Source organism: Amblyomma mixtum, chromosome 1 (assembly GCF_055824585.1).
Source record: "Amblyomma mixtum isolate Tamu chromosome 1, ASM5582458v1, whole genome shotgun sequence".
NCBI classification, from domain to species: Eukaryota; Metazoa; Arthropoda; class Arachnida; order Ixodida; family Ixodidae; genus Amblyomma; species Amblyomma mixtum.
Window position 1 is genome coordinate 245,175,826 of NC_143012.1, and position 25,499 is coordinate 245,201,324.

At 48.2% G+C, this 25,499-nt stretch overlaps 1 protein-coding gene across 2 annotated transcripts in view; it reads left to right on the forward strand.

Moving 5' to 3' along the window:
* Window positions 1-25,499, forward strand: part of LOC149371384 (vesicular glutamate transporter 1-like) — a 201,413-nt gene that overhangs the window by 109,802 nt on the left and 66,112 nt on the right. For both annotated transcript variants that reach the window (XM_089565625.1, XM_089565624.1), the window contains exon 2: window positions 11,284-11,367. In XM_089565625.1, coding sequence (XP_089421751.1) covers window positions 11,284-11,367 — 84 coding nt within the window. The remainder of the gene's footprint in view (window positions 1-11,283; window positions 11,368-25,499) is intronic.

The following is a 25,499-nucleotide window of genomic DNA, read 5'->3' on the forward strand; positions in this document are numbered from 1 at the left end:
CGATCATAAAATCCTAGTACAAAAATAAATATTCAGAGTTCGCCAGAGTTCGCACAGCCTCTCCAGGAAACGCTTTGATAGGAAGCATTTATAAAGGTTTGAACAGGTCCGAAGTACAAGAAATCGCCTGCAGTTTTAGACAATATGGATATACTGCGCTTTGCATGTGACCCGCCTCGAATGCTCTTTCTTCGCCTGCAGGAAAACAATAAAAAGAAAGCTCAATCTGAAAATCAATACCGTAGTGTGCTTTCCGGATACTCTATTTCTATTGAAAAGAAAATAACGTGAATGAAGACGTTTCCGAAAAGAGATATCTTCCCCGACAAGCTGCTTTTCGCATTTATTTCCCTTGCCACTTTCTTTTCTTTTTCCTCGCTTTCTATTCTGTGGCAGAGTATGTGGCACATCTTTTCGACACCAGACGTGTCACAACCTCCTCTCACTTTTCTCTCCCACCATCGTTTTCATCCCGTGCAGCCCCATTGTTTTTTCCGCGGCCTCTCCCAGCAACCGCACATGTATAAACAGCATCGAGCGACCCAAACAACGCCAGAGCCGGGGCAGAGCAATCAATCTTTAAAAGCTGTCTTATCTCTCGGGCCGGAGTCATTTCCACGCAACCTCAGCGTCTTAGCACGCCCTCCCTCTCTTTCCACGTCCCCTTTCTCGGGACTCTGCTTCCTTAATTTACTTCTCCCCAAGCTTCTTGTGTGTTCCTCTTTCCTGGGCTCCGCTCTTCCTTTTATTTCCCTATCACACGTGAACCCACGCACACACGCACACACTACAGGAGCGTGCAATTGTAAAGCGAGCCCCTCTGCGCTATTTCTCTTTCCTTTTCTTCGTTGTTCGGGATTTCGTGCTTCACCCAACGGTGCATTCTGTTTTTTTTTGTTTTCCGGAGTCGAGGCTTTCTATATTGAGCTTGCTGTTGCCATCCTCTCGTCCCTTTCCCCTTCCAGTCGGTCGCAGGATTTATCCTATCCCTTCTCCTCTCCCAACCCACTACTCACTTCCCCTCGACGCTTTTCCATTCCCAAGTCTTTCTATTCCGGTAAGATGCGCGGCGGTTGCGCGCCGAGCACTCCGGGCCGGCAGCGCCCTCTTCCACCCGTTCCGAACTGGACTGCCCCCCCCCCTCTTGCCCACTTCCCCATTTCCCCTCTCCCCAGCCTCCCTTCGCGACTGGAAGCTGCGTGAGCAGCGGCTGAGAAACCGAGTTTGGCACGGCTTGATTAGATCGGAAGAATCTCGCGCTAAAGTGGTTACCTTCTCTCCAGCCCTCTTCCCTACACATTCCCTACTCCCTCGCCAATGTTCCCTTCCGTGCTCTCCCTGTTCTCTCCTTCCCCATTATTTCTTCTTCTTGATTTCTTTCTCTTATTCTTTCGTTTTTATATATACCGAAAAGAGGAAAGAAAGAGGAGCTGGCGCTGTCCCGCCGCTAGGAAATCGCATCACCTCTCGTCTGCGACGCGGTCTCCGTGGCAACCGATGACTCGCAGCGACAGACGTAGCGCTCGAGCGTAGTCTCTCTTGCGACCGCGTTATGTGCGAAACAGTGGTGAACGTGCGCGCTTTGCACAGCTCGAAGTGGTGTTCTTTCTCCCTCTCACGTTCTCTCTAACTTCGCAACGAGGCAAATTCAAGAGGACACGCTCCGTCTGTCTTGTACTCTAGCGTCGTATTTTTTAGCTGTATTCGCGTTTCTTCCTTAATTTCACGGGACATATAATAAGCGAGAGAGAGGAAAAGTCGGTGAGTACTGTTTTCGCTTTGTTATTTTTATGGCTCAGGATTTTGATGAGAAAATAACTTGGAAAACCGTGCGCCGAGTACTCTAAACTGAAGACACGCAAGAAGATAGGTCACGTGGTCGGAGAGTGCCCATCTAATGAATTCTGTCATTTGGGGCTCAGCAGACCAGCAGAAGCAGCCAGTGTGGACGGGAAGGCGAGTGACTGTGACTTCGGCTATTCCTGTACGAATACCGCAGATCTTGCGTCACTGGTCCAAGTCTGGTCACGTGGTGCAGTGGCGGTATCGCGTGCACACCAACGTTGCCACGAGACTGTACCTCCTGTCACGTGACCACATGCCCATACGTGACTTGATGATGTCGCAGATTTTGCTATAAGAAAGGCGGCAAGAAAGTTTATGGTTTATGCGCTCTAACGTCTCGAAGCGACTTAGGCTATGAAGGACGCTACCGTAGTGTAGGCCTCTGGATAATTTCAACCATCTGAAATTCCTTAACGTGAACGACATCGCGCAGTACACGGACCTCTAGCATTTCACCTCCGTCGAAATGCAACCGCCGCGGCCGGGATTGAACCCGTGTCTTTCGGGTCACCAGCCGAGCACCATAAGTACAGAGCCACCGCGGCGACCAGAGACTGCAAGAAAAGAAATTCAGGTTATCAAGTAGCGCACGGAATAAGAAGTGTCAGATCAAAAATGAAAGAGTAGTCGCACTGGTTTGCGCCTGTTTCGCGGTCGTTGCTATGGTCCTCGCGGTTCATAGTGATGCCACTTTCTTTGCACTTTGGAAACTCAGCGTGTACTATGGCACTAATATAAGGTTTTCAATACGCAAGAAAGCACTAGTGGACCCACGCTCAAGCTATGGAGGAGTCGCATAATATATAATCCTGCAAGAGAACCATGGAAGATGAAGTCTTATATTGGAAAGCGTTATGCGATGGTTAGTAACATGTATGCGGGACAAAGTCAGCATCCTAAATGGTCGCACCTTCTTGATGTGTTAATACGTTTTCCTTAGTTCCGTTTCGCGTAACAATAGTACTCCAAAAACACGTGGTCTCAAGGGCAGAAGCGGTGTTTTCTTTTTCTGTGCAGTAATTAATAAATATTCTCGTGATCTAGTCTATTCACCCTGGTTTCCCAATTGAGAAATTGTGTCCGATTATAACCAACGGGATCAACAGTTCATGGCTCTTTTTTTTTTTCCTTCGAGGCCTTATTACTGGCACGTCGTAACAAGCCATGCGTGCTTGGCCAGAAACATACGTATTATGCTTTGCAGGACACTGCGATCATGCATCACGCTGGTGATTCCAGCCTGACTCGTTCGACAAGTGTTTAGCGCTTAAAATACACTACACGCCATTTTTACTCAGCCAATTACATACTTCTCACGTACTCTGGAAATTTAAGGCACCACATATTTTTGCCCAGCTTGAAGCGTTGTGGCTAGCAGGAGCAAATAAACTGGCGGCTCCACACATTCCATCTGCCTACATCGAAAAATTACCAGAAATGCACGAAACTTAAGTGACTTAATGATAAATATCTTAATGTCTTCCCTACTGATCCCTAACTTATTCCTTGAAAACAGTGCACTTTTGAGACCCTCACTCACTTTAAAGCTATTATGGGAAGTATGCATGTTGAATAAATTCGAGGATTTCAGGACGTTGAGCACGTTTAATCCTGTGTTTAGAGCATAATATCCCTGTTTCCTCGTGCGCCACAGAACGCCATATAATCCTTTCTCATTTTATTGAACACGAAATTTGCTCATTATGTTGTGCTTATTTACCCGGTGCACCCAGTGTTTCAAACTACCTGCAACGTTTGTAGGCGAACAGCGGGGCAAAGAAAGAACAAATTCACGCTCATTCCATCAGCCGCCTCCAAACTTCGCACTCCTGGAAGTTGAGCATAACATTTTTTTCTTAATTAGGTACGTCAATTAGAACGTGCATTAAAAGTTCTTTATCGTGTTTCGGTTAACTTCGACAGGACTCGGGCCGCGGTATGAGCATGTAAATCTCATCTCAATCAGGAACGTCACTCGAAGCTCTCATCTCAGATTTCCTTCGTGCAGTGTTTTAAAGCCTTCACAGCAACTTTATCCCGAAAGAAAACTAAATAAATATAAAGGCCAGCTTATAACGAGCTGTAGTTGAGTTTCCCCAACGCGCGAGTCATATTAAAAGAGAAAATGGCTGACTTTCCAACACTGACTGAAGTACCGCGTTATGAGTCCGCATAATGAGAGTGCAGGGTATGCATAATAATAAAACAGAAAATACCGGCGACTGCATATTTCGGTCCCCTTCAGAAATTGGCGATGGAAGTAATTATGCGTCGGAAACGCGGGGGATAAAAAATAAACAAGAACAAAGATAGAAATAGAAAGCGAGGATGGCAAAGCAGGCTGCACTGAAGTAGTCCTGTAGGCGTTCATTATATATGCCGGAATACGATTGGCGACGGGAGATGTTGACAGCCACGCAACTACACTGAAGAGAGTACGCTTCGCTTAAGCGCGTGGGTTGTTCCGCGCATGCGCAGCGTTTCACAAGTAGTGCATTCACGCAGCGCATAATCAAGAGAGTTCTGCCGCTCTCCACCTGCCGGCGCACGTCGACACGCAACGCCTCCGGGACACGAGCATCCGAAGAGGATGCTCGAAAGAAACCCGGGGAGATCACCATCCCACGAGGGCCCAATAGGATAAAGGAAAAAAGGAAAAAAAGGGAAAGCGTGTCAGCGTCACTTTTAAGCCAACAAGCTGAAAGGAGAAAAAGCAGTCACCGAGTCACGAGCGAACAGAGAACTATACAGCAGGCTGAGAAGCATCACTGATCTGAGCTCCGCGGGCCAAAAAAAAGGAACCAAAACAAAAAAAGAGAAAACACGAAGGACGGACCCAAGACGCCGGTTGCAGGGGAGACTAAGCGGTTCGCGCCGACGCTCGAACATCGAAACTCCATTAGCTCGTTAGGGAGCGAATCCCGAAAGATTAACGCGTCAGAAGGCGAGGCGCCCGAGGGTAGGATGCCTCGGCACGATCGGCTCCGCTCTCTCGCCTCGCTCTCTTCATCCTCCTCGTTCTTGCTCTTTCTCCGCCCTTCTTCTCTCTCTTTCCCTCCTTCAGTCCGTTTGCCGGCGCGACGGCTCTTACCTGTTCTCTCACTGAAGGCACGCATCGAGGATCGTCCCAGCCCACACGTATTTCATCGTCTTGGATTGTTCCATCTGCTTTTCTGTCCTCGAACGTTTCCAGGTCACGTATCATCCTGCCCTTGCCCAAAAGTTCCCCCTCACACCCTTCCCTTTTTTTTTTTACTCCCTCGCTGTCGGCTCTGTCGCTGTTACTCTCTTGATTCGACTCGGGAACGACTGCGCTTCGCGAACATGTATCGCGGTGTCTCGCTGGAAGGTGTTGTACGCTGGCGGCACACCTGTTATCTGACGGACGCTCGGCGTCGAGGGACTCCCGTGACCGGAGCTCGACGCCGCTTGGAAACAAGGGCGCAGCAAGGCGGCTGAGGCGAAGAGGAACCATGCGGCCCAGCAGTGCGCGGCTGGCTAATGCGAGCCCCTCTTAATGCTAATGCGTTCCGGCTCGCCCGCCGCGCACGCTGCTCCACACGTGCAAAGCCTTTGTTTGAGTGTGGCTCTGAAGAGCGGAAAAAGAATAGGAGAGTGTAGGGGGGGGGGGGGGGGGGGGGCAAACGAGAGAGGCACTGACTGTAGCTATATGGCCTCACCAAGCTGCACTGCAATAACCGCACCATGATAACCCTCAGCGAAACAACATCGCTCTCACCCGATTTGTTTGCCGTGCGTTCCTCACTTCGTTGCATGTATTTGTTACTTTTTGTATGTGCGCACTGTTTTGCTTCGCAAAACGCACTCATAGCCATTCTGGTCGTGCTCTTGTGCCGGGCTGTTAAAGTAGTCGTAGCTTTGTTTATCCGCGAGATATGAGTGGTGGGCCACTTTAATCAGCTGTTGTTGTTCGTGAGGACGTTGCAAATATATTTGGCGTGCAAGAGTTTGGTCATGGTCACAGTTTTTGCTTTTGGCGTGAACACAGGAAAGAAATGGCAAAGGGTTTGTTTGTTTGTTTTCCTCGCCTGGGAAAAATATGAGAGCACAAGCTTTTCGTGTCTGAACGCTCACGTTAATACACAAATGCGCCGTGGTGTGCGCAGTGTCTCCTTAATTAATACTGTGTCATATTTAAGGCATTTGTTTTGTACCTGGTGTTACAAAGAACGCGGCCAGGAATTTTATCGGGATAGTTATAGCTCTCACATATTAGCCCTGGTAAGGAAAAATCTTTTTTAGATTTTAGACACAATGCATCAAGTCGTAGCCCGCACAGCAGCGGAGAACTTATTGTTGAAGGCTGATACAGCGCACAGCGAAACACTTCAAAATGACGTAGCGTGACAGCGTTTTGCTTACCGTCCTCTCCTTCACGCTGTTTTAATTTGTTATTGTTTACGCACCAACTACCTGTATTTGCAACCCTTAAAATTAAACGTGACTACACACAGCGTTACATTTCATTTTGTCGAACTCACCGCAGCACGAGCTTCGGAACGGTTGTGTCAGTTAATACACTGCCTGCCTTCACGAATGCATCAACTTATACTGAGCATACAATCAGCGCCTATAGACGCAGCTCAGCATGCAGACCCTGATGCACACAGTGCATCTGCTTGTGAGAGACTGGACTTTCCATCCCTTGATCCGGTATCCCTTAAAATCACTAAACACAAGTCAAAGCGGAGCATTCCTGCCGGTACACTGACATCACTGTGTCGGTATACCGGTAGGAATGCTCATTAGACGTGACGGTGCTTGAGGTGTCCGTGCGTATGGACACCTCAAGCACCATCACACGTAACAACATGTCCGAGGAACCTCCTTGGCGGGCTTCGCAGTGGCGCACCACAAGGACGACCGAACCCCGACCCTCTCTCCTATTCCCCTGAACGCGACAAAGAACCCCCCCCCTTCCCCCCCCCCCCCCCCCCCACCCTACCCCCGCCTCTCAGCCGAAGCCGCCGCCTCCCCTCGGTCCCGTTAATCGGCTTAGCCGGCGACCAGAGCGCGCCCTATTCCCACGCCACAATGAAGCTAACCAGGCGCGAAGGGAAACTTCATCAGGCGCCGCCGGGTCGCGTGCCATTCTTCTGTGCGCCTCGCTCTTACTGATCTATATATGAGTTCTCTTAATTTTTTTCTTTTCCGGTCGTTCCGGCGTAGCTCATTTTCATTTCATCTTCACGTCTCCCGGCGAATCTTTCGTGTCGTGTGGACCTTCCTCAACGTTCCTCATCTCCCGGGATGCACCCTCGCTTATTTACTGACTCCGCGTGAAGACGACTGGGAATGGTCCTGACACTCTCCCATGTTTCGCTCTCGCCCATCGGAGCGCGGAGACAGGGAGACGTTGCCACGTGTGTACGGAGTGAGCGCGAGAGTACACCGGCGCGTGAGCATGCAGTGCTTTTCCGAGGCGTATGCTTCCAAAGAAAGGCCCAGACTTGCGGCGGTTGAATGCGACACTTTATGGCGGCTATGCTATTCACCATTCTCATACAATGCGCGTGCTGCGACTGCACCATAAAAAAAAATAATGGTAGGGTTTTAACGTAGCCAAACCGAGTAAACGCGCGAAAGCAGTTTTAGCTTGACTGGCTCGTGTTTGCTTTGCTGGTTCGTCGGCGCGTCTGGCGACGATATTAGACTGAGGTTAAGCACTGATCGAGGTTAAGCTGATCTCATCTGTTCGCGCTGCAGATGGAAGTTGATGAAGATGGCGGTCATGTGCAATGCACAGCGCGAGAGTATGTCGCAGTTTAACACGAGGTGTTTGCGGCGAAAGCATAGTGCCCTCGTGCAGTAGCCAGCGAAGCCGATCTTTTCACGCCACCGCGGGTTCGAATCCCAATAGCGACACTATTTGTTTATTTATTTATTCCAGGTGAAGGTCAAGGCTTCAGCGATGCAGCTTTGGTCATGAAGTAGAATTTTCACTTTAAAAGGCACCGCATGACCACTCCAACTGCAGAAAGAATGAGAATCGAGTAGTAGAAGACAACGGTAGAAATGTGGTGTCATCGTAACGCTGGCTGTGACGCTTGATACGACGTAACAGAAAATTGCAGCACGCAGTTTAAATAAGTGGCTGTGTAGAAAGAAAGACAGAAATTAAAGGGCTTATAAGTGTTTTATTGTATCAAACTGGTTATCTAAATGATACTGAATATTCCCTGTCATCAACACGATTTTAATATTTAAGTTGGCTAAAAAACATTGGCGCGAGACCTGCAATTTCGTGACGCTAAGGGAAAAAGCTCCAGGCCTCTCTGCCTTTCCTAGTCGTTTTCGTCTTCACACGCTGCATAACTCGGCTATATAATAAGTCTGCTTTTTCAATTAATTCTTGTTTTCACAACTTGTATGTTGCTTACTGGGAGCCTCCCTCCACCGCGGCCACGTTTCACCGCTGTTGTATAAGAACGTCTTAAGAAAATTCAATCTATCCTATTTTCATTTTTGTAGTTAGCTGTTTCTAGCTGTTCAGGAACCAATATATCGCCCAGTTCTAACTAAATCTATTCGGTTGATTGTTTCTTTGTCATTAAACTTTAGTGAAATGATTAACAAAATAAAGAAAGAAAGAGAGAAAGAAAGAAAGGAAGAAGGAAGGAAGGAAGGAAAGAAAGAAGGAAGGAAAGAAAGGAAGAAAGAAAGAGAAAAAGAAAGAAAGAACGGATGAAGGAAAGAAAGAAGGAAAGAAAGAAAGAAAGAAGGAAAGAAAGGAAGGAAGAAAGAAAGAAAGAAGGAAAGAAAGAAAGAAAGAAAGAAAGAAAGAAAGAAAGAAAGAAAGAAAGAAAGAAAGAAAGAAAGAAAGAAAGAAAGAAAGAAAGAAAGAAAGAAAGAAAGAAAGAAAGAAAGAAAGAAAGAAAGAAAGAAAGAAAGAAAGAAAGAAAGAAAGAAAGAAAGAAAGAAAGAAAGAAAGAGAAACAGTCATCATCCTTTGTCGCTTTGTAGCTGGGGCTTCCTCCTTGACCTTCCCGAGTGTATGCCGAAGAGATTACGTTTGCTTTACGTCGACACGCTCGACAGATTATCCTGTCATCGGCGTTGCCCCCAGGGGATTGGGGAATGTTCGGGGAGTATTCGCAAGCCGAAGTCTCCTTTGTTTCAGCCTCCGATAATCCGATCTCGAACAAAAAGTAATCCGCACCAGACTGCGGCTCTCGCCCTTTAAAAGGGACTCCGCAGATTGTTTGCATAATCCCTGCCTTCAACAGGAATCAAGTGACTAGACACAATGGCGGTGCAGGGAACCATCCGGTCCAAGAGATCAGTTCCCGACACACGGCACACAATGTGTCCGAACTTTGCTTTGCGCCATGTTTCACTTTTATGAAGGCGAACTCTATGGTTGTGGGTGCTTTTCAGTACCCTGTTCTGAGATGAGCGAACTTTTGGCTTAACAATGCTTTCTTGTTACAAGTCTACATTTCCTGCAAAGGCAACCTCTGTGTTGCTTTTTAATATTTGTTCTTTTTATTAAAAACCGAGGAACCTTTGTCTTGCTGTGCTAAAATACTTCAGAAGTCTATAGAAAAAAAATATCTGCCTCTCCCGTAACCGAGAGTAGAGTAAGCATGAAATGCTCACAGGCATAACACATTGGTTGTAGATGGTACTAGTCAAAATCTTGAAATGGGTCTAGTGTTCACCACACCACACTCTTCTTGTTGCGTCGAAGCGATCGCCTGCAATAGTGCGGGCTTAGGTAAGCAGCCGCGAACCGTGGCGGCCTTGTCGCTTTCGGGAGTGGCCGCATAATCATGGGGTTGTCGGATGGGGCGAGCAGTCTTCTGCTGTGGCGTATCACTCGCAAAGCGATCGCTCTTCGCAAGACGCTTCCTACCTCTCCTTTCATCAGGCTCCATTGCTCGGCTTAAGCAGCTGTTTCGGTGGCGGCATTGAAATGCAGGACGATGCAGAAGCGTACGTGGACACGACGAGACGCAGGCCTCACAAGAATGTATATGCAGCGCGTTCGACTACTCCGCGAGCGTGTATACATCTGCCTGCCAAAGGGGGAAACGTCATGAGCTGAAGGTCCAGCGGCCGGTCTTTTACATGCGTTAGTGTAGGATTGCGGCGCCATCCTTGGGGACGGCGCGGAAGCAGTTTTTCCGCCCAAAGCCCTTCTCGCCCTGGAGCTCCCCTCTTGCTCTAAGCGGCCCTCTCTCAAAGCCCCTAACAGATCACGTATGAGTCTCGTTAAATCTCGTACGGTGCCCGGATGCTCTCGTTTCAGCTCCCGGATGTGTGGAATTCAGTGCCCGGATGAGTGAAATTCAGTGCCCGGATGTTGGCTCTCGGTCTCGGCGGGACGTCACCACACTGCCGACAACGGGAGCTAAAAGCATTTCATGCTTAAAAAACTGACTGGTGAACTGGAGAATACGAAAGTTTTCCCAATTCACGTTAACTTCTTTGTAAAAGGGTTTCTGCGTGATTTGCTAGCGTTGACAAAACGTTGCTTCGGCAATGAGCTGGGTATTGAGGTACTGCCGTCGGCAGCAAAGAACACTACATTTGCGGTGACGAGGCCGATCAGTACCACTGTGCAAAATCCGGCTACTTAAGTATGCTCCGCCATGTCTCAAACACTCTTTTTCGTGCATAATTCTGTTTTCTCTGAAGGAATAAACGGCCAGGCATGAGTTCTTTGAGCTTGTGTTCTGTAGTTTCCTCTGCGCTTACGTATGTTTTTTATGGAAACGACTGAACAGCGCTTACGGGCGGGACGGAAGAAGAGAACGCAGACGCATGCGCTGACTGCACCAACCAGCTAGACTAAGCCCTCTTCTTGCATACGTTTTATATAGGCGCTTCCCCTTTCGAGTGTGTCATCATCCTCAACATCGTAATTATTATCATCATCATCACGTTCAGCCCGATTACCACCGAGTCCCCGACCAAGGCCTCCTCCACTGATATTCAATTATCCCTATCGTTTGCAGTCATGACCATCCATAATCCGAATGGATATCCTCACCACCTCATTTGACTTTTGTTCAAAGGAAAATTCTCTTTTGCTACTTCGCGTGTAACGCATAGAGCAAAGTGCGAAACATTTTCATCCGAGACAATTTTCGGGCGGCCCTCCAAAAAAGCGAAAGAGCCGGATGCAGGTATATCCACACTGCGGTGTCCAGTCGCATCCAGGTTATAACAGTGCTGGACTTCATGAACAGCAGCAGCTTCACCGTACCTGATCTTAGTTGCGTGGTGTATGCAACAGGATGCTTTTTTTCGGTCTTGAGGGATCCGGGTAACTGTGATCAGAGCTAAAGATCATTTTCATTCAAATGAAAAAATTTGTCGCCTTCAGTGGCCATTTCAAGCCCAACTTTTTCACGCCATTTTGAGTGCATTCGTGTGAAGCCTACTAAGATAACGTCCTTTTCTCTCGTGCAGACGGTTGCCGGATGGTGGCGGCGAGTCGCTGGAGATGCCGACCATCAAGGCCCTCAAAAACCTGCCACCACCAGACCTCGTCAAGTGAGTACACGCTGACGAAATATGTGTGGCTGCGCGTGCGAATGTGTCCGTGTTTACGCATGTGTGTGGTTACGCTTGCGTGCGTTCGCACAGTTTTTTTTTTTTTCGATGGCGCAATAGCTAGTTACTGAGGCCGTACGTCTCATGACAAACCATGTGGCGTGCGTAAGATCCTTACGGTGCTGACAGGGAATTTCTTCCTGCACGGTAAGAGCAGGTTTCCTAAGATTAAACTGACGGCAGGCTAAGCAAACCACGACGTTTCGGACTTTCATGAGGGGTCTAGGCCAATAGCTTCGAATCAGACCAAATTATTCAAAACGGCTCTGGGACAAGACGAAACGCTCGCAGTTCAGACATTCGTAAAGCAAAGGAAAGGGGTGAACTTTATCAGGCCAGGAAACGGCGTGTATTTATGACACAACAGCCAGTATTGCTACGCCTCAAAACTAACGACTGTTCAGCGAGGAGTGACTACTGAAAGCTAGGGATAAATATAGCATTTTTTGAAGCGTCTCGCGACCCGTGGAACCCTGCAGCGGAAACGGGAGGGCTAAGCAAAGGAACTTAATGGAGCTCTTCATAGCGGCCTGAGGAGACACATCTCTTGTGCGTCAGACAGCTCTACATTGCGAAATAATACAGCAAGACACGGAGCAAAGCATCGATGAAGAAGTCCAGAGACGCCCTAAATACGACGAGAGAGCGCCGGAGTGGCGCGGTGTTTATCATGCACTCGCGACGTGTATGGAAACTGGGTCTCTCCAGATCTGCCCAGCGAAAGAACCCAGCACAGAATACAGACCGGAATAAATGTACATAAAAAAGAGGGAAAAAAGAGACGAGAATAGAGAGAAAATATTCGTTCCAATACAGAATATTGGAACGAGCCGCCCGTAAACTCGATTTAAAGCCCCCCCCCCCCCCCCCCCCCCCCCCCCCCGCCGCTCTAAGCAGGCGCTCCGGATTGCGGCATCCTACGTCCGACGGCGATACGCAGCCTTTTCTCATTCGGAAACGGCCGGCGGTCGCAAAGATCAGGGAGAAAAGGACAAGGGATGGGAGAGGGAGGGCGGGTTGCGTAGGGGTAGGCTTGGTGATAGAGCTAGGGAGGACGGGGATCGGCTTCATCATCATTCCCCGGCCGACGGACGCAGAAGGGAGCAGCTAGTCGCCCTCGCAACCACAGCAAGGACGGCGGAGGATCCGACGGGAAGGAAAGGAGGAGCGGGATAGGGAGGAAGGGAAGACCCGTGGCCGCCGTCCCGCCCGCGCGCAGCGCTCTCTCAATAACCCGCGACATAATCTCCCGGCGGCCATCGATTTATCGACACACATTCGAGCTCGCAAAATGGGGACACACATCAAAGCGATGACATCAGGACAGGAGCGGGAAAAGGGAGCGAGCGCTGCTCGCGGGGAGGGAAAGAGGGAATGGGGCCACGCTGCTCCCCACTGCCCTTTCCGCCCCCCCGGACCCCTGTGGTGCCGCCCTTTCCTTTGCTCGCTCGTGCCCGACCTCCCGTTTTTGGACACGGTCCAACGTCGCTGTCTGCCCGCTCGGCTCCATCCCGCTGGCTGGGAAGGCACCACCAGAGCAGGGAATGAGGTGCCAATGCGGCAGTTTGCCGCTGCGTTTCCCTATAGCTGCTGTCTTTCCTTAACCTTCTAAGTTGTTGGTGCGCTCGAACGATGCTATGTCTCCTTCTTGAAGGTCATACGCCTTATCATGAACGTCTGATGCACTGCATGGGCTGTGCGCACCCAGTGGCGAGATTTGGAAACAGAAAGAGAACTGTGTCTTTCTTCCACTTAGTACAGCCAGCTTTAATTCATGTTGCACATTTAGCTTAAGCCTGAGCCGAAAAAAAAATTGCGTCGGAATAGCGAAGCGACTTCCCGATCTCATTGCTGGTACTCGTCCGAAATGCTAAATGAGTAATTACAAATGGATACAGAGATTTTTGGCAGGTTTGCAAAAATAAAACGTTGTGCACCAAAAATTGTTTTGCACTATGGAAAGCGAGGTTCACAGCCTCTGTTCTAAGTCTTGTTTTTTTTTCTCTCTTTTTTTTCAATTATTTTAAAATAGTTGTGTTACGGTGTTATAACTTGCCAAGCCATTGCAAGGCACGCCACTAAAAATCTTGTTGGGAGGAGAGAAAAGCTTACGTTACCTTCGAACGCATCCTGCGATGCCTTGGCGGCATTCTGATCATTTGCTTTTTGGCTGAACATGCTGGTTCCTGCCAAAAGCCTGCTTAGTTTTGGCACGCCCAGCTTCATTCAAATGTTTAAAGCGTGTCTTACGTTTGGCTTTGAGGGATTGCGGACGGTGTTTCATTGATCTACAATGTGGCGGGAGGCGTTCTATAGAACCTGCGGTGTAGCTGTAATGGCGACTCGAACGGGACGGACTGCGGTCCCGCTTCGGTCTCATCAGAAACACGATTAGCCGGCTTCTTATTTCCATCTTGCCGAATCGCCACCTGGCTGTTACAGACCATATGAAAGGGTCAGTCGACGAGGCATTAAATGACCAAATAGTTGACAAAGTGAAATAAACGTGCGAACACGATATCCTTGTCTATATTATTAGCTGCTTCACTGATATTCTAAACGCACATCCGCCACGCTGTTTCTCTTTGCGTTGTAGAAGCCAGGAAATAACAAAAAATGCTTTTTAGTTTGGTTTATTGGGGTTTAACGTCTCAAAGCGACTCAGGCTATGAGGGACGCCGCAGTGAAGGGCTCCGGAAATTTCGACCACCTGGGGTTCTTTAACGTGCACTGACATTGCACAGTAAACGGGCCTCTAGGTCGAAATTCGACGGGCGCAGCCAGGATCGAACCCGAGCCTTTCGGGTCAGCAGCTGAGCACCATAACCACTGAGCCACCACGGCGGCTGAAATAACGAGAGAAAGAAGTGAACAGCTTTTCTCAGCGTAAACTTCCAACGCGGTCAAGCCTGGCTGGATCATAAACATTCTTAACTGCATGCTCGTGGTAACAGGCGTGAAAACTTGCAAAGCTCTCTGCCACTTTGCGCCACATCTACCGCCGTTATTGGATTCATACTGTGAGGGTTCAAATACTCTAAAAAACAAAGCTTGTATTGAAATCGCAATTTCAGTTTCATTCACAGTTCAGGCCTGCTGTTCTTCAGAGTAAGAACTGGCCAACCCCAATTTCTTGGTGTAGAGTCATTAGAATACAGGGAATGGCAAGAAATTAGCCCCAAAGACGATGGTGAACACATGTGGGAGTCTGTATATGTTCGTTACACACATACGAAACGCGAAACACACGTACGCGCACGAAATAACTTTCTTCTAATTCTTATGCGCATAATACTTTGCATCACACACGCTCCATATGAAATACACCTGCTATTATATCAATGTACGCGTACGCACGAGAAACGATGCTGTTTGCAGTCACACAGATACGTAGCCACGCCATGAATGATAAACACATCGCGTCTGTGCCACGTAACGCCACCATTACTTTTTTTCTATTTTCGCTTTTCCATTGCTGATTCGCAGTGCCCTTCTCGTTTTTTCGTACACATGCTGCCCACGCAGAAACAAAACGAATCGATTCCAATAATCGCTCGCCGGCATCTCATATTTCGTTCGGCGACATTAAGCTCACGTTTTTAGTTTCGTTTCTTTCTTTATTTCCTGACACAGGTTAATAGCGTAATTTTCTAGTCCGGCTAATATATTCGCTAGTGGCAGCACCCTACGGATAGCTCTTCGGCTCCCCCGACCGACGACCTCGCCGCCACTCTGCAGCGCAGACCCCCGGTCGCCAGGCGCCACGCGCATCTCCCGCGGCACAGCTTCGCGTCTGCACGGGGCCGGCCGCTCTCACTTCCGCCTCTCAAAGCGGTCCATTTCCGGTTCGGCCTCGAAGCCCCCTCTCCCTCCCTCTCTACCCTCTCCATCAGTTACAAGCGCCTGGACGCAGTTCCCACTCGCGAGCAGTGGTACGTGTGTTGGGTGGGTCGCCACGGCGACTGTGTGTATACATACAGGGTACGAGAGGATGGGGAGCGCCACGCCGGGTGTCGACGTCCTCAATCGACGCCTTCTCTTCCGACAGAGGGGATCGGATATTGCTGAGTGTGCCACCGCCGGTCTTCCTCTGTGTTGTTGCTCTAAATATTCCCCCCTCTTTCCTCTCTTCTCGAGCGGCGCGTAGCAATGTCTCTCGACGGCAGAGTGCTTGCAGCATTCTTGTATAGCCTCGCTGAGGACGGGAATGGCGTTGCTATCATTCTGGTATCTAGTCACCCCGCACTGACTCAGACAGCTGGAGTATGGCTTGGTAGGATCGTTTCTCTAATCGCTTTCGGCCCGAAACAGCATTCTTGTTGTTTCAAGTTGGGTTTCAGTGCTCTTCCATTCGTATTCTCCAAGTAAAATCATAGCGAGAGACAAGAGAGAGGAACGAAGATTTAAAGCAATAAATGGTAAAGAGTTCGGCTGGAGAAACGAGTTTTTCGACAACTACGTGACACAGAGGAAACGGAAGGGGAACGAGGATTGAGAGGAGCAGGTAGAAAGGAAAGACGAGAGATAGGAACGTTAGAATGCAATGACCAGCATGCGTTGTTCGCAGTGTAATGGACACTTCCACAACACATTAGCTAGCAGACGTGTCAGACAAATCCGTGGCATGGTCTTCAGACGTGTCTCGCATAAAAAAAAAAGAGTATTCGCACTGGTCTGTAACGACTTTCGTCCAGGTGCACAAAAGAAGGGCAGGAGTCTATTCATTCAAAATTATCTTGAAGCGCTCCCCTTTCATTCGCATAGTGGCAGCACTCGAGAAAGGTATTAAAAGATTTTCGAGGTCTATTGCAGAGAGAACTGCTACGGTTGCTTTCCCAATCTTCCAGAGAAAACTCTTTGTATATGCGACGACAAGCTGAGATACGGTTTCTTGGCGTCGTCGGCCTTCAGACAGGGTTCGAAACTGCGAACCTGCGTCCAGACTGGAAACGCAATTCTTCTCAATGACTCGAGTCATCCGGGCCCAGTTATAAGGTGTCGTATATAGAGTGGGTTTGCACAAGCCTGCAGCGTCATTTCTGATTAATGTGAATTAAGTTACCACAAACATGAGTCAGCAAAGTTGGCCCTTTTCTGTGGTGTTCTTTGATAGAGCTTCACTTAACCATACGTGCTTTGCCCGCTGCGCGAAGCGGGCTGGTGAAAGAGCTGAAGAAGGCGAAAAATGCCACAACTGGGCCTAGTTAGTTGTACATAATACGTGCACAGCGTTATACACTGTCCTGACGAACACAAAAGGAATGACAAAAGCGCGAAGTGACAACCTCTTTCGTGATGAAGGTTTCCTTTTTTATACGGAAACGACACGCGTTGCCCTGTTAGAACCAAAGTGCGAATTGTAAAAACTGAGAATAATAAAAGATAAAGGAATGGAAGAAAGACGATAGAAACCCGACCCAAAGAAACCTAAAGAAACTGGAAAACATCCGTTACACGTGGTGGACGACGTCTTGGCCGGTCGTCAACACAGGTACTTGGCCAGGTGCTCCCGTTTTACTTCTCGCCTAACCAATCCTGTGCGCAAATGCTTTCTGTTTGCATCCGTCAAGGCCCAGCAAGCGTGACACATTCGCGTATGGTCAAGGAGCTATACGCAGTTCGTGCACTGAACGCCAAAGTTATGTCAAATGTAGCTGTATGACACAAGGTTACGTTCATCTCACCGGGCCATGCAAGAAATTTACGGCCGCTGAATTTGTACCAGTCGCCATTTTGAAAAAAAAAAGAAAAAAAAAACTCAGAGAACGGTTACCAGCGTTTAACGCGAGATTTAGCGGCAGGAGAAGCAGGAGGAGAAGAAGGAAAGGCAGGTAGGTTAACCGAAAGAATACATCAGTTTGCAACCCAGCACGGGTGAGAGGGGCGAAGGGATGAGTGGTAGTACGTGTCCGTTATCCTACTACGTATTACGCTCTTCATCGACGTATCTTGTTTGTTGAGTTAAATTAGACAAAAAAAAAATATCTTGCTTGTATGCTATCTAGTTCGCAAGCGGGCATATATATTTACGAGAATCTAGAGGAAGCGAAATAAGGGACGATGCTAAAACTTTATTTTTGTTGCTTGCAGTTTTCTTACATTATTTCATGCAGAAGATTCACGCGAGATAACGGTATGACCAGCTAACGAACTTCCTGTAGTCTGCAGCGCCACGCTGCTGAAGACGACGTTGAACCCATGGCAGTATACTTTATCATATATTTGTGGAGAGTGAGTGTTCTGCAATAACATTACCTCGTTCTCACAATTCATGCATTGAGAAAGCAGTGGTCTGGCTGAGTCGGTTGTTCATGTGGAAACAGATAGGCGGAAGCACTCTGCGTCCGCCTTATTTTGTCGTATTTTGGTCTGCTCATTCTCTTGTGTTATCGTGTATCAACGACTCTCTTTTTCGCCTCTTAAATGGCACTGTGCGGTCGGGTTTTCCGTGGAGTCGACTGAACCAATGTTCTTCACTTCAATATTCATTAAATTCATGCAAAGTAAATGATGCAGCGTTATAACCCCGACAAGATTAACAAAAAAAAAAGCTTCCGGTGGTAGGAGTAGCCATCTAAAGTGCGTGCACAGCGGGTGACGCCGCGCTTTTCATTCGAGAGAACTGCCCGGACGGAAAGACAGCCGCGCGACCTCCTCTCCCTCTTCCTAGCCCACTCGCTCTCTTCCGCCGACCATTCATCTCGGTGACGCCCGTACAGAGCCCCGCAACCGCACGCGACGCGGTCTCGCAGGTTCTTCACGGCCAGGGGCTTAGCGCCTTCACGCCGCTCCTGCCCTCCCGAACTCCCCCGTGCTTGATCCCTGGCTCCCGAAATCCCTTCCCCATATTCCACTCGCCGCCGCTGCCAGGTCCCTTCCAACGCACCTCCGCTTTCTGTGTCCCGGAACGCAGGCTACAAAAAACGGGAACAAAAAAAAAATGAGTAGCATGACGTGTAGACGTTTAAGCTCACATCCACATTCCGTTCTCCTTCACCTCCCGTCCCCAAGGCAGCCTGTACATGTACGCAGTCTTTAGCGTGCAGCGCCCGAGTCCGAAGCGAGCAATCTTTCCCTCTCCGCTTCTTTATTTAGTTTCTCTTTTAATTTTTCTTACTTTATTTTTGTTTGTTTTTTCTTTCCTTTTCTTTCAGTGCCCTCTCAGCGTAACGTTGTTTCTGACGGCCCGGGACTTGAGGTCAGCGTTTTGCGGTCGTCGCTGGGCTCCACGCCGTCTCTAACGTCGTTCGAGGGCATTGCGGAGCTTCATCCAACATAAAACATGGATTTAAAAAGAGAGGAACAGGGGGGGGGGGGGGGGGGGGGGGGGGGGGCATGTCGGACGGCGCGGTGAAGGGGAATAGGAAGGGGAATATCGGAGTGCTTTTCAGGAAAGGATTAAAGGGGATTATAGGACATACTCCTCCTCTTTCCCTCCTCGCGGGCCCCATATAGAACCGTCCCACGAGATTAAGGAGGGAGCAACGCTTGCCACCACCACCACCACCGCTACTCCTCTCCCCCTTTCCAGCGCTCCCCGACCGCTTCGGACTGTGCCCCTCCAGCGGGTTTGAATGTATCCAACCCCTATGTCAGCGACCAGTGTGTACGAGGCGGGCACAGTGACATTAAGCAACACAAATAAAACAAAAAAAGGAAGCAGCCAGAAAGGTGGTCGAGGGGTGCGAGGAAGGGGGAAAGGTAACAACCCCTCGCGTATATAAGACAACCGTGAATACGGGTTCGCCCTTCGCATCGAGCGGCCCCAAAGCGGCACGCCGTTCTTACGTAATAACACGGTCACGCACCGCCTTCGCCCGGCCCTCCTCTGTCGAAAGGCGCCCATAAAATCCTCAAGTCACGTTGATTCCCTTAACTGTCGGTCGTATCTCTTCCCCCTCTTTTTCACTTTTTTTTTTCTCCTCCTTTTCGCAACAGGATTGACTACTGGAGTCTGCGCCGCTTTTAGCTCCCTGGCGCGAATCTTCGCTTCCTAGTGCGAGGCGCTCGAAGTGATCGTCATTTATGAATGACGTTTTCTGCGAGCGATGGAAGAGCGTCGGCGACCGCATTCGGGCTCGTATATTCTCTCTCGGGCTGCGTCGAAGAAGTCGCACTCGCGGCGCGAGTTTGCGAGCTGTTAGTGGCGATAAACGACTGAGTAAAAATTGATGCCACAAAGCGCCGCTGTTAGCGCGTAAATGTAACGAAAAGGGAAAATAAACAGTCTTTCGAATGGAGGCGGTGGAATATATATATGAGACACGAATGTTGCTTTTCTATTACATACTCAGAATGCGGTGCTCAGCTCCTTGGTAAGTGCTCAGAGGGAACGAGGAATTATTTCATTCATCACAGATGCAAGCGCTACTCTGCAGACTCCTGTTCCAGTGCCTTTCGAGTGAAGTGGGTCAGACGGGAGGTAAATGCATTTTGGCATCCGTACATTCACAACAAGTAGAATATTTATACATGTTTCCTGCTTCTTTGATGGATTTTCACGATCCTTTATTCATTTCATTTCTTGATGGCTGGTGTATCCGCTGTTGAGCGGAAACTTGAGCTTGGCTGTGCGACGCAAAACATACAGAGGCAAAGAACACGGATTACATGAACTAGCGCCGACAAGTGGCTATTTTTATTCATTCATCCACGCGCGAATATATAGGATGCCATCATCACGTCGCAACACAGAGGCAGTAGTATCCAAATTTTCTTGCTTCTGCAGGATGTTGAGCATGACGTTCCTTTTTTTTTTAAAGCCAGCCACTGGGATGCGTCATATACTCTAATCAACCTTGTTTCACTGAGCAAATTAGGCACAATATAGTATTCGTTGTATTGCTGCCGACGCTTCTAGCGTTATCCAGCCTCATACAGGCATATGCTTGGTCGATTTTCATTGTTCTTACAGCATAATCTGCACGGGAGATCAGATAGGCTCGCAAAGTGAGCGATACCTATAACGCGGGCGTAACACTGTCCAGTCAGTTAGTAATAGCAGGCTAGTGAGGTCTGCATTAAAATGTTGTAGAAATGACTTTAAAGTTAGGGTTTAATTTAAAAAGATTAGTCTTTCTATATTAACGCTGAGTTTGATGACAGTAAGACTGGGCTCTGCTCTACACATCCTGTCTGTACTGATTGACCAAGTAGGCCTTACCATAATACTGCGGCTATGCCCTCCAAGTTCATGAGGTACCATCACATAATGCATACATACATACATACATACATACATGCATACATACATACGCACGCACGCACGTACACATACATACATACATACATACATACATACATACATACATACATACATACATACATACATACATACATACATACATACATACATACATACATACATACATACATACATACATACATACATACATACATACATAAATACATACATACATACATACATACATACATACATACATACATACATACATACATACATACATACATACATACATACATACATACATACATACACACATGCATGCATGCATGCATGCATGCATGAACATACTACTGCTACGTTCATGAGGTCGTAGAAGTGCGTAGAAGTTGATGTAGAGGGCGCTTGCTCATGTGGTAGCTTTCGATTAATGCAACAAGAATAACAGCTTCATCGTTAAAAACTGACGCATATATCGTACGCAGTGAAGCAAAACGGGGAGAGAAAAAATTGACACAAAATACACTGTACAAGAAATAACTTGTACCAGCTTATGATTGCATAATATCCTCACGATATGGCCAAACAAACTCCTTGGAAACATTCTAGCTTTTTCCTAGCGGGAGCCGCATCTGCGCCAGCTCCGCAAAGCCGTGGCCGCAACCGCGTATACACGCAGGCAGTTGCCAGCGGGTAGGATGCGCGGCTGATGCCGTCGAACGCTTAGAAAAGCTTCGCGGATGCTCAATCACATCACATCCTATTAGCACATTATCGCTATTATAACATCCTACAAGAGGATGTAATAATAGCGTCGAAACATAACGCTTGATCGCCGTCCTCCATCGGCGACGGCGCCCAGTACGGCCCCGTCGGTCTGTTTACTGACAACGCTCGGTACGTGCATAAGCACGACAACGAAACTAGATGCTATATGTAAGCATGCATTCCTGATGTGGGGTAGTACAAGAGTGGGAAAGACTAGGACGGAATATTTTTATTATTTAAAAGACGCTGCATTCAAGGCATGTACTGTCTTTCATCGCACCCTCTACCTTTTTAATACGTGGGCGCATTTCGGATCTCAGGAGTACTCTTAGAAGAGTCACCTACGCATTTTTTTTTACTCAGTTATTGCACTTAAGCAACCGAAGTACACTTAGTAGACAAAAATAGCCAGTGCTGCATCAAGGAACCCATTTTAATGCAGTAAACATAGATAAAAAAAAACCTAATACACTATGATTAATGCACTTGGGACAAACCCGTTGAACAATGCATGACGAGCTCGGCCCAGGTTACTCGCCAAAGTGAGCACTCCATTGGGTCAGGTGCTCTTCCGGTGCGGCTGAAGGCTTCATGCATACGTTCTTTTCGTAAGGCTTCCGGCATGTTGGAAAAGGCTTCGCCGTTGTCCTGACACGCGCCGCTTCATAGCGAGAGCTTTTCTGCTGCTTCCTGCCTCCGGCGTCGCCGCCCCCCCCCCCCCCCCCCCCCCTCTTTATATATGGTATCCACCCTATACTTAGCTCGCGTATAAGCATTATGAACGTCGCATACCTACTGCTGCTGCAGCACTTTTTCCTTGTTTTTGTTTTCTTTGGGCATCGTTGCGCTGCTGGTATTACTCGGTGGACGTAGTAAATACCTGAAGCTCACAACCTCCGCGTGCTTACTTCCTGTTTGCTCTCTTCTTAGCTGCCGCTTACTTGACGTCCGCCGCTTCCTGTTCGCCGGAAGTGAGCTCGAGCAAAGTTTTCGACTCTCAGCTCACGGGCAGCTCAGCCTCGAGAAAACGAGCAAGAAGCGACGTGTAGCGCAGGAAGTGCGCCCCAGCGTCCCCACTGTCGAAGATGTTCGTTAAAGAAAACGTCGGCTACCAGTTCAAGCAGGACCCAGAGATGTGATTCCCGGGTAAAGTTTAAAAAACAAATGACAGGGCCTTAACGTAGTTAAACCCAGCAGACGTTCGAAATCATGTGTTTAGCCTGACTGGCTCGTGGTCTTGCTTTGCTGGGTCGTCGGCACGTCTGGTGGCGATGTTAGACTCAGGTTAAGCTCTCATCGAGGTTAAACTGATCTGATCTCCTCGGGCCGCAGATGGAAGTTCATGAAGACGACGATGTGCAATGCACAGCGCGAAAGTGTGGTGCAGGTTAACACGAGGCTGCGGCGACAGCGTAGGCCTTTTTTTTTTTAACCTCACACGTCGACCTTACCTGGCAAAACATGGTTTCGGGGAAAGGGGACTTTTGGTGCTGTGTTCAGTGAACTATGGCTTGTGTCAGCAGATTTTTGCCTACAGTGGAACGTTCTCAGCTTCCACGTCAGCTTTTAGTGCTCATGGCACTGTTTAGCCCGTGGAAGAGCCGCATGACAGTCACGTTCATCGAAGCCTCTGTTCAGAGATCAGTGTGCGATGATGAGGGGAGTGCACGCTGCGCAGTATCGACCTCCTGACTGGCTCACTTTCCTCTATGCATATATGTGTCTCCCGGAATTTGGATCTGCGGGCAAAGTGAAAGCAGGATGCTGGTGTGATTGCGTATGACTGGTTGCGGGATGCGACCTGGTTAAGTCGATCTTGCAGCCTCTCAGGGTTGGTGTACTTCCATGTACTAAAGAAGAAAAAAACTGCCGTGATAGCATAGTGCTCTCGTGCAATGAACAAACGCATGTTGATGACATCCTAGTCGAAATAAAGAGGAAGAAATGGCTTTCGGGAGGGCATGTAATGCGAAGGCAAGATAACCGCCGGTCCTTAAGGGTAAAGGAGTGGATTCCAAGAAAAGGCAAGCGTAGCAGGGGGCGGCAGAAAGTTAGGTGAGCGGATGAGATTAAGAAGTTCGCGGGGATACAGTGGCCGCAACTGGCAAAGGACAAGGTTAATTGGAGAGACATATGAGAGGCCATTTCCCTGGAGTGGGCGTAGTCAGGCTGATGATGATGATGATGATGCAGTGGCCAGCGAAGCCAATCTGTTCGCTGCGCCGAGAGTTGGAAGCCCAGTCGCGGCAATACTTTTTTTTATTTATTTATTAAAGGTGAAGGCTTCAGTGGCGGCCCGGCTTTCACAGCTTTGGTCATGAAGTAGAGCTTTCGCTCTGAAAAGTGTAAGGTGGCACTTTTAGGTTGTCGCTCATGAATTTCTGGCGTATCAATTCAGATTTTCTCTTTCTTTCCTTGCCTATCGCTGGTAGCCACGTCAGGATGAGACGTACAGTCTTTGTCAAAAGTTTAGAGCCCAGGGGATTTGCTTCTAAGCCTCGCAGTGGGACTCCTGTAACATTCGTGGTAGTCCTACCTATTGGAGGAGGCAGAACCAGAAATCTTCTTACCTTCAGCAAATTTGGAGCGCTGGAGATGCATTACGACCAGACAGTGTGCTTCAGAAGCAAACCCCCTGGGCCCAAACTTCTGACAAAGGCTGTACATTGTGACGTAAGCTTAATAGCTAGAAAGCAATGTTATTCGCTGGCTGCGATGTCGAATTCGGGGCTTATCAAGAGGGAAAAAATTTAATCATGAAAAGAATTTTTCTGGCTTACGCCTCCAGTACTACATAAGGAGTAAGGTCGAGGCAGGACCTAGGCAATGGCCACAAATTGAATTTCGTTGTTGTTTGAATACCAAGCGAATATAAAACTGTTTACTGCGAGTCTAGAACCTGCTGCAATTCGGTTGGTATAGCTGACCTACCGAGCGTTTGTATTGACTGTGGCCTGTCGTACGCTCTAAGCACGAATAATTCTATATGGGAGTATGGGAGCAAAAAGAGAATTCTGGAAAGTGCTCAACCCGTTTTAACCCGTACTATATTTGACCCGCACCCTAGAATAAAGTTAAACGAGATTGCTCACCAAGACTGCAAGCAACGCTCATTGTTTGGAAGCACCGAAATCAGATATCTCACCGCGAAATTGTGAGACCGTTCCACATCAAAAAATTGGGAGAGCAATGTGTCAATGGGCCTTCGGTTGTACTGCATGAGAAAGAATTCACGTATCTTTGCCGAAATATCACTTGAGAGCTGTCATAATCCTATGAACTCATTTTCATGTTTGTTTGTTTGTTTTTTGTAACACCTGGGTATGCGCAGTGTAACGTGTTTCTTTCCTTAGACGCCTTTCTTCCTAATAAAGTTTCAGTTGCGAGTCAGCGCTCGTCGTGTCTTCTCTTCCTTTGTCCTTAATGTTTTTTCGCGCTGTTAACCACCCAAGCATGTCAACCAACCAACTAGCCCAGCTTGCAATTCTTATAACATAATTTGCTAGGCTTCAGTAGACGCTCGGATCTCTGAGGTCATCGTTAGGTGTTCATGTCGCACAACACTGCGATCGTGAGGTCACCAAGCGGCGCCATATGTCAGAACTGGTGCCGCCCATGGGCTTAGTTTTTAGAATAGTGATGCGACGGATATCCGGCAGCATAGGCACTCGACACAACACCATTTACAGACTCAGCTGTTTCAAATGCACGACTCTACATATGCGTTGAGAAAATGACGCGATAAAGGCCAAAATGCTTGATTTAGGGAGAAAATCGACTGCCCAAGCATTAGTACAGGCTTTCCAAAGACACGAAATCTTCAGGCTTTGTTGCATTCTTTATGTGCGAGAAACGAGGTCACTAACTGGGTTGCCAAGACCCTATACTTCTGCTTGTTTCCAAACGAATGAAAGTGTGAAATTCTGATGACGCGGAGCAGCCAGACTGAGAACTGCACTTAGTCAACACTGCAATATTCTTGCTGCGTGACGTTCACTTTTTTTTAATCAGGTGGAGGAATCGTTAAACTAATTGTGCGCATACTAGCTATCCTCTTCACTTTCGTTACGCAGTCGGTAATTAATGTTTTTTAAGCTTCTATGTTATTTCCACGACATTC